We start from the raw sequence: 15777 nt of genomic DNA on the forward strand, positions 1-15777 counted from the left end.
ACCCTGATTTATGGGACACCAGGGAAGAGTCACACCATGGGCCAAATGGGAGGAACTTTCTCTTGACAGATGCTGCCATGTCTCAAACTGGCAGAAGTTGAGTATTGGGTCAAATAAGGAAAATAAAGACCATACTTGAAGTCAACTTTAAAAGTACTGAAACATTTGATGCAGTTGTATGTCTAGATGGGCCAATGCCGTTATGGGCCAATGCCGTTAAAAACATACATTAAATATGCATTTCATACAGTGACTTCCATACAGCTTTTCTATAATGAGCATTTGTTTCATTTTGTGAATAAAACTAATTCAAAAAATTAAATAAAAAAAAAACTGTCCTGATACCATAATGAAGAAAAACATAAATGAATTATTTTTAATACATTTTAATTATAAAAGATTATGTTTCATTAAATTATTTTTTTTTTCTAAAAAGTGTTTTGAATCATTTGAATAATACAAAAATCTGAATTGTATTTTAAAGGAAATTATTTTAACAAAACTGCTCACTATTAATATTAATCAATGTCATGTGGCGTAAGCAGCATGCAGAAACGTGCATAAAAACAAAAAAACAGGCATTTATAATCACAGAGATGACCCGTTCAGACCCTCATGGCTAGTTTTCAAGGTCAATAAGCCTTTTAAAATGTCATGACTCAAAAACATACTAATATTTTTGAATTAGGCCTAATTAATTAATGGTATTTGGAAAATGAATGAATTTATCCTATAAAATATTGAATATAAAAATAATGATCTGAGCGTGTGTGTAATGTGTGAGCGTGTGGTGTTTAAATAAGCTTAATCCACAAAACAGGGATGAAAGATTCATAAAAACTGATGATGTATTCTTAGAAATCATAATGTCTTCCTGTTCAGCTAGAAACCATTCTTTGACAACCTCAGCCATATACACCAAAATCACATGTGTGGAAGCCTTGCTTACCACCACTCAAAAAACAGCCCAACCACAACCGGCCATCAGCCCAAAACGGCTGACCAGAGCAAGGCCCTAATCTGCCGTCTGGTCCCGGTTAAGCCACACTTAGCCCAAAGCAAAGATTTAACACACTTACACAAGGTTTTTTAACTCTAATGCCTTTGCAGACTGTGAATAGGCTTAATCTAACAGCATCTACATTAACACAGCACAGAAATGCTTACTGTATTGCTGAATTTACTGGATCCGTCTATGATACACTCTACTAAAAATGGATTTTTACATTTCAGTCTCTTATGCCCACCAAGGCTGCCTTTATTTGATCAAAAATACATTAAAAACAGTAATATTGTGACATATTATTACATTTTAAAACAACTGTTTTCTTCTTTCGGTTTTCTAAAATGTAATTTATTCCTGTGATGGCAAAGCTGAATTTTCAGCATCATTACTCCAGTCTTGTGTGTCACATGATCCTTCAGAAACCATTCTAACATGCTGATTTGGAGCTCAAGAAACATTTTTATTATTATCAATGTTGAAAACAGTTGTGCTGCTGAGCAGAATGATTCCAGGTCCACTGCACATAGTGGGATTAGCCGTGACCTGGCCTGCATTGTTCTCAGATTTGCAACTATTTTATGACGCCATGTCTAGCGTGGGTAACACCCTCCCCCTCCATTCCCACTGCCCCAAACTGACAAAGCAAAAAGAATTGTGGCAACTAGCATATTTCTGATGTATCACAATCTATTTTTTACTTCCTCTCACTGCATGCCTTCAAGTCTCAACCCAGATGCCAGTGCCGCCCACTTTGAAGAACAAAGCTGGAATCATGGGAGCGTCGTCTGCGGGGCACGTGCTTGGCTCCTGTCTGGTGTCACTTTATAACATGTCGCACTTTCATCTCCCCAAACCAGACAAAAAACAGTGCAAACACAGTTGAACTTGGGCCAAAAGAGGCCGTCTGGATCGCAATTATCCAATTCGGTGGGGAAAGGGAGCTGATTAACATCCAGGTTTCACAGAGGCACCAGATGTTTTCGCTCGATAAACAAATATTGTGAGGAGGAAGCAGGCTGATGCAGTTCTGGGTCGCGTTTTCTTCATGTGTGATATCTGACGCCGCTGTAGTGTTTGTGAAGGGGGACCATGAGAGTGGTGTGTTATTATGGTGCAGTCTAATACTCCAGACAGGCAGTAAACTCCACCCTGTGTGGTCCACTGGTGTGTTGGAGGCATGGGTGTGCTCAAACTCTCAAGTGTCTAATTAGTTCAAACCTGAAAGAGAGCTGAATTTATCTTCATCCAAACAATAGTGTATATGGGTCAACTATTAATTTATTTATAAAAAAAAAATGCATGAACAATGCAATTCATACACAGTGTTGGGGGTAATGCATTACACATTACAAGTAACTAGTAAAGTTACATTACTTTTAAATTGCCACATCCAAATCATTTGATGCGACGAACAAAGTCATGATGTTATAGATAGGTCCACTGCAGTGTCAAGGTCAATAAATGTATCAAAATAATTGAACCTTTTTATGAAAAGGCAGTTCAGGTTATAAAATATAATGTGATGCGACTCTCCAAAAAACGTAAAAAAAAAAGTCTCCCTACTAAAAATATATATAAAAAAAAGAAAAGAAAATTGAAATAATGAATAAAGGTGTTTGAATGTACATGTAGTTTTCAATGTGCAAGAAAAAAAAAGTATTTGATTTTTTACTTTAAATGTAATTTTTTATATAAATAAATACTTTTCTTAATTTTTCCTTGTCTTTAAAGTGAACAGGACACTCTTATGCATCATTAATCTTTAGCAATACGAGGACTAGCATGTGTAAATGACTGCACTGCATTTGTGCTATATTTGTATCAAGTAAAACAGTATCATCTGAAATAGAGAACCAGTCACCTTTGTTTTCATATATTTGTCAGCCACACCAATAACCACTTCTCTCACAAAGGTCTTCATTTCGCAAGCCAATCTGCTTCTGATATCCTCAAGCATCTAGATTTTGTTTCAAACAGATGTTTTTGTACAGCGGAAAGGGACCGGATCTGGTAGGTTGCCCAGTATTTTAATGCACTCTTTGACCCAGGGTCAAATAGTGACGTGTCCTTTGTGTACAACCCCTTAGTGTGTCAAGTATATAAACAGTCAAACATTATGTCAACAGTGGTATAAGCAGGGAAAAAAATTATCAAAAACAATGACTCTACTGGTTCAACTGTTATTCTGAAATGGTCATCTGATTTCTTCACAGAGCTATTCCAGGGCACTATAATTGAGTTGCCACTGCCATTCAGGAACAAGAATAGCCTTTTCCCAGTCATGGGCTGTTGCAGAAAGAGGAATTTAAAGGAATTCAAAACACAGCTCTTCCGTCATTTGCTGTACCACTAAACTCAGGAAACTATGGTGTCTAACTTGGTATCTGGCTTGATCCCAATGTTTGTGTATAACACTGTCTACGAAAGAAAACTGACATCTATCATTGCTCTTGAAATGTTAACTACGGTGTGCTGAGACTCAATGTGGCATCAAAACATGTCAAAGAGCAACACACAACGTAGTTGAAGAATAGGGGGCTAAAGGTTTGTAATAGCAGGGCTGAATGGTGTGTGTGTGTGTGTGTGTGTGTGTGTGTGTGTGTGTGTGTGTGTGTGTGAGAGAGAGAGAGAGAGAGAGATAGAGAGCTCTATTAATGTGATTGCCATGGTGTATCTCCTCCCACTAATGCTCCTAGAACACCTTGTCTGCCACACCATCACAGCAAGAGTCTATTAGCTCAGCCTTCTACACAGTTTCATACACACACCACAATTTCATGCACAGAGTGTGATAAAAGCAGTTAACGCCACCGTTTCTAAAAACATCAGCAGTGTTTTTAATATTTCCGTCTCCACCACAGTGGTCTGAACTCATCCTTATTCACATTCTCACACATTCACCATCAATCAAGTGAGAAAAATTGCTACTAAACTGCACTTTAATTCTGGAGTGCAAAGAAATAGTCGATTTGGTGTAAATTGGCCAAAAACGACAAAAAAAAAAAACTGCGGCAACGTGGCAAATCTACACGGCCTACTCAGCAAACCACCTTCAGACATGAGAGGAGAGAAAACAGAAAGAAAAGCTGCAACTCATTTAAAAACACATGACCTGAGCGTAGCATGCATTCCTCCCCTCTGGAGCCATGTAGCCGAACAGTGCTGAGTTAAGCTTTACTAGTCTACAGAATGATATTGGTTTTACTACAGAATAGGTTGGGCTTTACTAGACTACATATTATGCTGTTGTACTAGACTATAAACTAACATGGGTTTTACTATACTACAGTCTGTTACAAACAAGTCTAGACTTGTTACACTTGACCACAGATTAGGCTTGGCTTTAGTAGATTACAGATATAACTAGATTAATCAGGGTTTTTCAAGACTGTTCTAACCTAGGTATTACTACAGTTTGACACTATCGAGGCTAGATTTGTTACACTTGACTACAGAATAGGCTGAGCTTTACTAAACTACAGAATATGCTGGGCTTTACTAGTCTTCAGAAAATTTGGGGTTTTTTTTAGATTACAATACAGACTATGCTGTGTTTTGCCAGACTACTAAACTGGGGTTTACAAGACTACAGAATGGGCAACACTACAGTTTGTTACAAACAAAACTTGACTTGTTAGACTTAGGTTGGACTTTACAAGACTACAGAATGTTCTTGGCTATACTACACTAGTCTCGGCTTTACCAGACTTCAAATTAAGCTGGGTTTTTAATACACTAGAGGTTATTACAGACTTGTAACAGACAAGGCTGAACTTCACTTGACAACAGATTAAGCCCAGGTGTACTAGACAGGCTTTATTTGACTATAAGACTAAACTTGACTTTACTATACTAGCCTTCTCTAGATTACAGTCTAGGCTGGCCTTCTCTAAACTACAGAACAGGTTTGGCTTCACTATATTACAGATTATGGTTGGCTGAGATGGACTAGGAAGAGAAAAGAAACATGAAGCCATCTAGAGCAGCAATGACAGAAAAAGACAAGACTTTTATCACACCATGAGCTTATTGGTTCTTTTTTATGGAATAAATGTTTCTTTAAAATTGAATCAGATTTATGAAACTGAAACCAGTCAAAATAACCATCACTCTTTCAGAAAATTACATCCTGGGAACATGAAAACGGACATTTAATGTCATATGGAAAAGCTAAAAAGTATTGTGCCATATATAGAACCTGTTACTATAAAAGCACAATGGCATTCGCTTGAGTGATTTCACAAGGCTGAATAATGTGCTTTATTAACTCAAACAGGTTTTATTGCGACTCGTCTCTTGTAATGTCACGGGACTGCCCTAAGCAACCAGTGTCAAACAAACACAATCTCCCTCAGGACTGCTGTTAAGTGTTCCATAAAAATAGAGGTAACTAGAGCACTGTAGGGTTAAAATGCTCACCTAGACACACACACACACCAATGTGACATCTCTACCACAAAAAAAAAAACGCATTACCAATGGACTAATTTGGATGCAGGAAAACAACACATACTAAAGCTCTGTGGACTTCTCTTGATGGCAGTTCAACCTAACAAAACCACCATTGTCTAAGCTGAGTGTGTGCGTGCATGCGTGCGGGCGCGTGCGGGCGCGTGTGTGCGCGTGTGTGTGTGTGTGTGTGTGTGTGTGTGTGTGTGTGTGTGTGTGTGTGAAAAAGAGAGAGAAACAAAAGAAGGGAAAGTGCAACAAGCTACTGCAGACAACTAGTACTTGACTGGGTCAAAGTTCCTTTGAGAAACTAAAGAACGGAAATGGCACACCAAACCAAATTTTAGAAAACCTTAAATTGAAACACATCAAATTTATGTGAATGTGATGTCTGTAATGAGAAGCTAAGGTTCCTAGTCTCTTGAAAGCTCATCAGTATATAGGTCCATTTGTCTTTAGTGGAAGCACTTGTCAACAGGAAGACCTTTTGCCCTTCAGTGGGCACTTCAAAGAAAAGCCCCTGTTTTATGTCCTTCTGGGTACACAGCAAGTGTAACATCAAGTGTTATGAGACATACTGGACTGACCACAACTCATCCACAAAACTAGCACCTGAGTTCAGCTGGTAAAGGCACTATGTTATTTTTCCCATTTGTTTAATGGTTAACCCGAGACCTAAGATGCCGTCTTAAAGGGACAGCGCACCTAAAATGAAAATCCTGTATATTTGCTTTTGCTAACCCTCGTATCGTTCCAAACCCTTATGACTTTCTTTTCTTTATAAAAGGTGTTTTATTTAAGAATATCCTGTTCACTGTTTTCAATATAATAGACATGAATGCAGATTGGGGCTTGTTAAGCTCCAAAATGGAGGGGGGGATGCCACATATAAGTGGTTCATACTTCTTACTTGCCATATTCCAAGCTTTCTGAAGTCATACAATAGTTTCATGTTGTCATTTCTTAAAAAACAAAGATACAGTCAACAAGAAGAGGCTTTTATCAGTCGGTTAGTCACAGAAAAAAAAAAAAAAAAAAACTTTTTTCACTTGTCATCCATCGACCTCAAATATGGCTTTTCATTTGACACATGCAAGTAGTAGAAACGTTACATGGTCTTTTGCTCTAATGTTAACCTAGTTAAATGTGTGCTATTATTAGGCACATATCCAAGTGTTTGTGCAGAGTGTGGAAGCGCGATCACTTACATTTTTACCTGATAACAGCGGAAACAATCCATAATTTTTGTTCATACAGAAAAGAGTAATACATTCAAAACTATAAAAGGCCTACTTTTATTTGTGATAACAAAATGTTGTTTTAAAATGAAGAAAACAAACAGGAAGAGCTTTCTGCCTTATCAATCTCTGTCAACTGTACGTGTCACAAAAATGATCCGAAACTCAGCGTATACTTGCCTCACACACATTAGAAATACAGTTGTCAAGTCAGGACTCAGCCTTGGTGAAATTTGAAGTATGCTTGGGATCATTGTCCTGTTGGAAGGTCCAATAACCACCATGCTTTAGCTTCCTCACTGACAGCATGGTGTTTTCTCCAAGAATTTCCTGATACTTGAATGAATCCATCTTGCCTTTCACATGCTGCAGGTTTCCAGTGCCAGAGGACGCAAAGCAGCCCCAGAGCATCACCATGCTTAAGAGTGTTCTTTTCAGCATAAGCTTCATTATTTTTCCTCCACACATACCGCTGATCCATAAGGCCCACAAGTTCTTGTTTTCAAATTTTGTTTCATCGCTCCACAGAACAGAATCCCAAAACTTCTGTGGCTTATTTATATGATTTTTTACGTGCCTTACTCTGCCAGCTGAAACCTCAGTGCCTATTGCCACCAAGTCTTGCTGCAGGTATTTTGCAGTCACTCGAGGGTTTTTCTGAACCTGCCTTCTCAAAAATCTGGTTGCAGCCAATTGATAGCTTCTTTATTCTGCCCCCGTCCATGTAACCACTGTTCCTTTAACTTTGAACTCAAGATGCCAATGGTGTTTCTAGGAACATGTAGTGCCTTCGGTATCTTTTTGCATCCTGTTCCTTGTTTGTGAAGGGCGATGATATCTTCTCTTAACTTTTTGGACCATTCTTTTGACGTAGACATATTTCTAACATGCAGACAAAGGTGACACTCAACAAACCTAGCCAGTTCAGATATGGCATGTGTTGTAGCTCAAGCACACCTGGTGCAATTAATGAAGCCCTTGATTAGTTACATCAGGTGTGCTTGAGATAACATCTGTTTTGCAAATCTGTGCTGTTGTGAGGGATTCTATTCAAAGGGTTGAATCATTTTAAAACTGCAGAAGTCATTAAAAGTGGAATTTTCAGTTGAATTTGGGGAAACCACTTGAAACATTTGTTGTGTTGAGCTATTTAAATTACTTTTGTTTGATTTGTTAATTGCAAACACCTGAAAGTATGTAAATGTAGCCAATAATCCTGATTTGCAATGGGGGTTGAATAATTTCAGTTACAACTATAGAAAAGCTTGAAATGTCTATTTCAACCAACTCAAATCAAAAACATACTCTCTGATTATGTAATCTGAATGAAAGGTGCATTTCTCTCAAAAGGCCACTATACTGCCGAGATGGCAAGTCAGCATCGTCAACTTCATCTCTGCTGCCGACTCTGACTAAGAAAAGATTACTTTATAAATAATAAAAAAACATTTCCGACATTATCAATATTTTTGCTGTTGCTTTGTGGCAAAACTCAGATTACCTAAGAAACAAAAAAGCGACACGGAGAGACATACACTGGCTCCTGTTTTAATGACTGCTTTATAATTTAAAGCGACTGTAAGGGAGTGTGTAAACTCCAGGAGACTGATGAAGGCACAATCTGACAAAATGAAGGCCAAATGTGTGTGCTGGAGATGTGTTGAATGTGAAAGAAACAGTTCCCACACTCCACATTGAAGATAAACTGTCTGGAATACTGCAATACTACTGCTTTTTGATTACTTTTATGGTATTATTATAGTGCTGTCCTTTTTGGACCTTTACAGATGTGGTCACTATAAACAGGTTGTATGGAATATAGCTGTATGAATATCTCTGGGTCTGGAAAAACATGAGGATGCGTAAATAAATTTCATTTTTAATTAACTACTCCTTTAACGTCAAAAACTGAGAAAATGAAACGTGAGTTCTGCAGGATTTTTATTTGTTTTTCAAAGATGAACACTCCCTCACGTCTACAAGCTTTCAGCAGTGGCAGCAGCATTAAAAATTCAGCAGCTGTAAAAATAGCAGCAATCCAGAGCCCAAGCGAGCATGTCGAAATGTATATGCAGGTGGCGTTCGTACATTTTAGAAGAAAAAAACTGAACACTAGATGAAAACTGAGATCATGACTTTGCTTTTTCCACGGTGCAAGGAAAAACACTTTTACTAATCAACTTGAAATTGAGTGCTGAAATGAAAACAGAATATATTTATATCAATAAGTAATGTAAATATTAGTCTAATGAATCATAACAATACTAGTGAATAATGATAAAAAACAATATGGTTAGCAATATATTATGCATTGTTAATATTTAGGTCTACAGACAATTACAAATTTTGATTAAAGAGTAGAAACTAGGATTTTAATAAGCCAAAGGGGAAAAAAAATGTCCTCAAATTTGCCGTTGGGATTGCTTAAAGTGAAAGAGACAGTGTAATACGATTACCAGCCACCCCTGGGAAATGGATGGCCTTTTTCAAAAAGGACACAGCAACAAATCAATGGAGGGAACTTCATTAATGAAGAAGTAGAGCTTGACCAGTTAACAATGGCCCTAAAAAGGGAGTTGTCCCTGGTAATCTGTGACAAACCCCCTAGATGGGACAGAGGGTCTCCCTGCCCCCATCAACACTCACTAAACAAAGCCAGTGCACTTGTGAACCCTAGCAGATCAATGCAACCTGCTCCACCAAATTAATGGGATTTCCTCAACCCCGCTTTTCCAACATGTCATCAGGGATTCATTCAAGATCCTTTGGCATCTACCATGTAAGATACAGAACTCCAGAATCTATTGGGAAAGGGCCGTGGCTTTGGCCCAAATCAAAGGGAAAGTTTCCCAAAAATACAGTGAGCTACGATGGATTCACAGCATGGTGACCACCAGAAAAGCACTTACTCCACCGCAGGAGATGCCACCAAGCTCTCGTATTTTCCAATCAAATCCTGATGGATAAAGTTACATCCAAAAAAAAAAAAAATCCAGTTGAATGTCACGTTTATGTAAATGGAATGCAAATTCCTTTTTATGTTGACTTTCTAATCACAAGGAGTGAATTATGGTCTCAAAAGACAGCAGGTTTAAAAAGCATCTTAACATTTACAGAGGACAGGTGGCAGGTGCTAATGTTGTTTTAGCTTTTGTACACCGTAATCTCAACTACTGGTGCTTTTTAAACCCCCCACATCTCACCTGTTCCACGGAGCAGCTGCTGGTTCCATCAGCATTGAGAGTGTTTTACTTGCATTTGCGGCTAAAATGTGAAGAGTGCCAAGTGTAAAATTTATTTAGGAGCATGTGTTCAAATAAAAATAGTCCCTGTGGGTCCTTAAAAGTCTAAGTTTATTTAAATTTGCTGCATGCTTAAAGTCAAAACGCAGGCGCTGTTCCGGGTTCTACAGACTTGCGGCTTCAGCGTAGTTCACAGTCAATGAATGCCACGCATTTATGCCAAGCAATTACATACAATCTACTGTCAATGAATTATGATAACATTTACTTGATGGTGTTTATATTGTAATACGTTGAAAAAAATCTCATTAAAAAAATCTCATTTTAAATAACATTTCAAAATAAGAGTCCCAGTGTATTTTGGGCTTGTTTATAATTAAAAGTCTGGCATTATGCATAACCTTTTTTTTCTGGTTATTATTGGTATTTTGGTTACACAATAAACTGTGTAAATCTTGTATTAAAAGTAAGTTAACTCTCATAGTTTCTGTCTGGGCTACTTCATCACAAGAAACTAAGAACTATATTTAGCACATATTCAATAATTATTTTATTTGTATTGAAACAATATATAACAGAAATATTTAAATCTAGCCTATAGTGTGCTTTTTGCATTCTGATAAATCAAATAATTTTGCTAATAAATGTCTCCTTGTATTCATTAATTAAGAAAAAACACATGATTTCTTATATTTTCATTGCGGTTTTTGAAGAGTTCCTAAATCTTTCAACTGGAAAAACTGTCAAGCCCTGTGACACTAGCGATCAAGAAGCAATCCAAGTAGACTAACTAATCTGGTTCAGCTGGTGACCATCTTAAATTACCTGAGTTGGTTATCATTATAAGATTAATAAATCATGGCTATGCCGGTCAAGCTGGTATACCTGCAACAACAATAGCTTTCCAGCAATAGACCAGCACTGCCCATCAGAAAACCACTGAGGAACCTGAGTTTGTTTACACCAAAAGGGTGTAACACGAGTATTTGGTGTCAAAAATTCAGTCCAATTTTTTACAAGCAATTTGTCTGTCAGCTCTGTGCAAATGACCAAAAGTGTGTTGGAAAAGTGATTAGAACACCTCTCCTTAAAGAAATCTGTTGCATTGACAATGTGAATGTTTGCATAGGCCTGAAGAAACATTAACAGCCATTTATTCTTTATTCAGATTAAAATGTTAATCACTGAACATTCATCTTGGTGTGAACAGGCCAGGGTAGCTTCCAGTTGACTAGAACAACAAATATCTAATGACAACTAATTAATAAAAATATTCATTTAAATCATATTTTGCATAGAACCTATTTTTGATGTGTTACATCACAAATCAGACAGGTGGAGTATAAAACAAATGGAAAAAAAACATTAATTAACACTGAGAAAGAGACCCAAGCTGTTTCTAGGCAGCAGAATATTACAGTGACCTGACTTTCCTAAGGACAAACCGGAATATCTAAAGAAACTGTAGTTCAGAGAGTGCTTATTTGGTTGATTATGACTTCTGGACAACAACGCATCACTGGCTTCAACAGCTGAAGGTTTTCAGCAGACAACAAGGTCAATGCCAACATTTCTTAAGGATAACAGGAATACCATAGTGATTCCCTGTAATCCCCAAGCAGAGTCATTCAGCGGGATCACACACTTCACTGACACACTGTGAATGTGAACTCTGTGTGGAAGTTACAAAGATGCACTCAAACTACACATGGGTAGGGCAGCACTGAAGCCTCGAATGCGTTTGAAACACTTTCTAAAGATAAAGTGCAACCAAGGAGACGAAACTCCAGCCAATATCTAAACTAGTAGAGAGTCAGATAATTCTCAGTTTGAACTAGGCTATACAGCTTACTTTGGCCTACAAAAGTGGGCTAAAGTGGGTTAAACTTATTTAAAAGAAAGTCTAGTTATATCCATATATGTGCCCTTGGATCACAAAACCAGTCACATGTCGCACGGGTATATTTATGGCTAAAGCCGACAATACGTTGTATGGGTCAAAAATATTGATTTTTCTTTTATGCTAAAAATCATTAGGATATTAAGTAAAGATCATGTTCCATGAAGATATTTTGTACATTTCCAACTGTAAATATATAAAACATTTATTTTTGTGAGTGAATGCAGCACAATCGCGAACATAAATGGGCAACTTTAAAGGCGATTTTCTCAGTGTTTCAATTTTTTTGCACTCTCAGATTCCAGATGTTCAAATATTGTCATATCCTAACAAACCATACATCAATAGAAAGCTTAAAAAAATTGACCCATGTGACTGGTTTTGTGGTCCAGGGTCACATATCAGAAAATCAACATTCAGATAAATGTGAGAGAAGATTCAGATATCATATTAAGCAGTGCACTGGTGCTTATTGATTCTGAACCCGTTGCCCTCAGCTGACCTTGCAACAAGACATGGACACATCCGACAATAAATCAACCCCACTCTCCCACGCCATAAAAGAGAGAGGTTATTAAACTAAAACCACCAATATGTTTCACAGTCCAAGATCTGATTTACAGTCTAAAAAACACATTTTACTCATGAGGTGACTTGACACTAAAAAGATGCAATCAATAATAGCTGGAACAGCACAAACCTTAGTGTTTGTAGATGAAGTACTCTGTATAATACATTATAGTACTACATGCAGTTCTTCTCAGTGTAGTAACATTAGAAGTCTGATGGTTATTGGTTAAGTAAATGTTTGGTTGACCAGCCTATCAAGTGAAGGTCATACCACATATTGTTACCTCAAAATGGGTAGAATGGACTTGGAGTAACTTGTTTTCCAGTGTAATTGAATAAAAAAGAAATTATAATGAAAGAATTCCTTCTATCTAGTCCTGTTTATTATCAGGCAAAAGCTGCAAGTTAAATTAGGCCCTTATGTTAAAGTGTCTGAAGCAATGAGTCCCATGAGGGAAGCAGTTTCGAAGTCATGAGACAATACAGAGAAGCATCATAAACACATTTTCTGTGAATACAGCAAACCAATCACAATGCAAAAAGCTTCTCATTAAAACATGGAAGGGCATCGAGAAATCCCTCTCCAAAAAAATGCTGATTTGGACTCTTGTTTGTTGGTGAGCGGTCAGTGTGAGACCAAACACACAAAAAACACCCAAATTACAGCGATTCCATAAATCTACAAATATGTGGGCAACACTATTTATGTCCCTGAAGCAATGACCACAAAGCCAAAGAGCGAACAAACAGCATGCAATAAGAGGAAGACCAAAAACAATCATTTAGCTCCAGACTTCCTGAGTTTTTCCTAGGAACACTCAGTCACAGGATAGAAAGCAGTTACCCATTTGAAGAATTACCTTAAAACCAACAGGAATCATTTAGCCCAATGTCATTAAAAAAAAGCGGATTTAAGTTATAACCAGTGAAATACATTAGCAATAAACTGACATTAAACTCACCTTGCTATTATCAGTGACGGTCACTGCTTTGACCCTAAGATAGCATAACATCTTGACAAACTACATTATTGTTATCTGTATACTCAATAACAAGTATATAGAGCCTGCAGCATCAATGGCGGTTATACTCTGGAGCTGCGATGATGGATATCCCACAGGAAGCTGTCTCCATTCAACACAACACAAAAGCAGCAGAGCCCATCGAGTTGAGAAAGGCTATTTATATCTGGTCAGGGCGAGGCTTCACTCACTTATGAGATGTTTTTATACAATATAGACACACTTTAGATGAACCTCGTTCATATTCCCGGTCAGAAAATCCAGTTAAAACTGGAAGATGTGTTTTGGAGCCTGGTCTAATATGGTCTTCCCAACTGATGGCTGTATTTAGAGGGGTTCAGGCTGGTAGACTTATCATCACACTACCTGAACACCTGCTTCGCCAGTTTCGGAGACCAGCTAGACTTGGATCTTGACCAGGCTGTGAGAAAAAACTGTAAAGCAGATTAAACTGTAGTCTGGTGTATTATCTTTTTTTGAAGCTGGTAATTATCATGTCCTAACTTGGACCATCTTTAAGGATGTCAAGGTGGGTTTTGAAACATTGTAGCTGGTCAACCAGATTCCCATCATGCACCAGCTCTTAGACCAACTAGAAACCAGCTTTGACGGACAAGATAGTGAGTTGCTGGAGCCTGGTCCCAGACTAAAATGCAAGTTTGAGCTGTTTTAACTGAAAGCAACATGCATTGACATATATTAAAATATGTCAGGGCTGTTGTTTTGTCTCAAGATGCACACCAGTAATGTTTTTTTCTAAGGCACGTTTATGAAAGCTGTTTAAATGCCCTCATTAAACTAAGGCCTAATCCTGGCTTAATCTAAGCCCTGTCTGTGAAACCGGGCCATTAATTGTAACAGGTGCTGATCAACTATTATTTTTCTTCCATATAAATTCTAACCCACTCAATGTATGTATTTCAGCCTATCTAAATATGCAGTGAATGAACTAACTGTTTATTAAATCTAATCATCAGCATAAGACAATGCAATACAGCAGTTGTCTGATGGGTGAGGCATCAACAAAGGATTTGCCTCCTCAGTAACTCATTTAGTTACTCTAAGAAGGGGAGGGGAGGGTAATATCTGACTCTAGAGGTCTTGCAAGTAAGCAAAACACCCAGCATGGTTTTAACAATAGCAAATTAGCAGGTTAATTAAAGTTATGAGTCTCACCTCCTCCAGTGCGGATACAGTATTCCTGCAGTGAGTCATTCTAGTGGTGAAGTTTGAGGCGGTGGGCGATTTATAATCTTCATTGGTCTCCGCCACAAACTCCGCCACTGTGATCTGGTCCGGCATTGTATTTCCTTTCGCAAAACCCACAAATGTCGGTTTTAATCCTTTTAATGACCGGTTGTGGTGCACTTAATGTCGAAATTCAGAGATACAGTGACGAAATAAAACTCTCATGAGCGTCCTGAAGTCTTATCATCGCTGTGTTTTGTCCTCGGTGGATTAAAGACAAGTTGGGAATTAATAAAAATCATTAGCCAACTAACGTTACAGAGAAGTGACGCTTCTACGACGGGAAATCTCTCTCTCTCCCACGGTGTTGGTTCTCACTTCTTCCACCAGTGAAAGAAAGTGCGAATTTGGTCCACCCGTTTGATAATAAACCAGTCTGGTGATGTAGTCCTCATCTGTTAAGGGACTGTAGTGTACGTTGTCGTGCTGAGATTGCTGCAGGCTTTGGGTCGATGCAGCTCTTGCAACGCAATTCAATGAAAGCGCAGAAATTGACAAAGTAAAGGTGGAGGAGATTCAATGGGAAAGGAGTGACCAATGAGGAACCAGAGCTAACAGCTTTCAGCCAATCGTAACTGACGCAGGGCGTGGCCTGATTGTAGATCGCCTTTAGGATCGTGAGCGCCGCTCTTAAGGTGGAGAAGGACATTTTTAAGCGTGTAAATAAAAGAAATTGACATTTAATGTCTCTCTGAAGCCAAGGATTTTTTACAAATGTTTTTTTTTTTTTTTTTTTTTACTTTTAGGTTTTTAAAGCCCAACAATAAAATTCTGACTTTATTTACTCATGCTCACCACGGATTTTTTTTTTTATGTATTTGTTTTGTTTTTTGTTGTTTCTTACAAATTATTATTTTAAATGTTTTTATTTCAAATGTTTTAGGCAGCTTTCCCATACAACAAAAGTGTACTGTTGATTTTAAATCCCAAACTCCAAGGACAAAACAATTCATACAAATAGTCCATTGTGAGTAGTTCAAAAGTCATATAGACTGAAACTGAAGTTCTTACTGACTAATAATTTTTATGCCCACTTTTGAAATTGCCCAATAATAGAGCGCTGTTGGCTGCTGGGATAAAGTATTGTTGTAGGCCAAATGCG

At 37.8% G+C, this 15777-nt stretch overlaps 1 protein-coding gene across 1 annotated transcript in view; it reads right to left on the reverse strand.

The window, feature by feature from the left end:
- The window catches only part of asap2a (ArfGAP with SH3 domain, ankyrin repeat and PH domain 2a), a 60284-nt gene extending 45098 nt beyond the window's left edge, over positions 1-15186 (reverse strand). Inside the window, exon 1 of the mRNA XM_081347713.1 lies at positions 14604-15186. Within this exon, the coding sequence (XP_081203839.1) occupies positions 14604-14729 (126 nt within the window). The 5' untranslated portion in view covers positions 14730-15186. The remainder of the gene's footprint in view (positions 1-14603) is intronic.
- Between the last annotated feature and the right edge of the window lie 591 nt (positions 15187-15777).

The sequence above is a fragment of the Scardinius erythrophthalmus genome (genome assembly GCF_964197995.2).
Source record: "Scardinius erythrophthalmus genome assembly, chromosome: 19".
NCBI classification, from domain to species: domain Eukaryota; kingdom Metazoa; phylum Chordata; class Actinopteri; order Cypriniformes; family Leuciscidae; genus Scardinius; species Scardinius erythrophthalmus.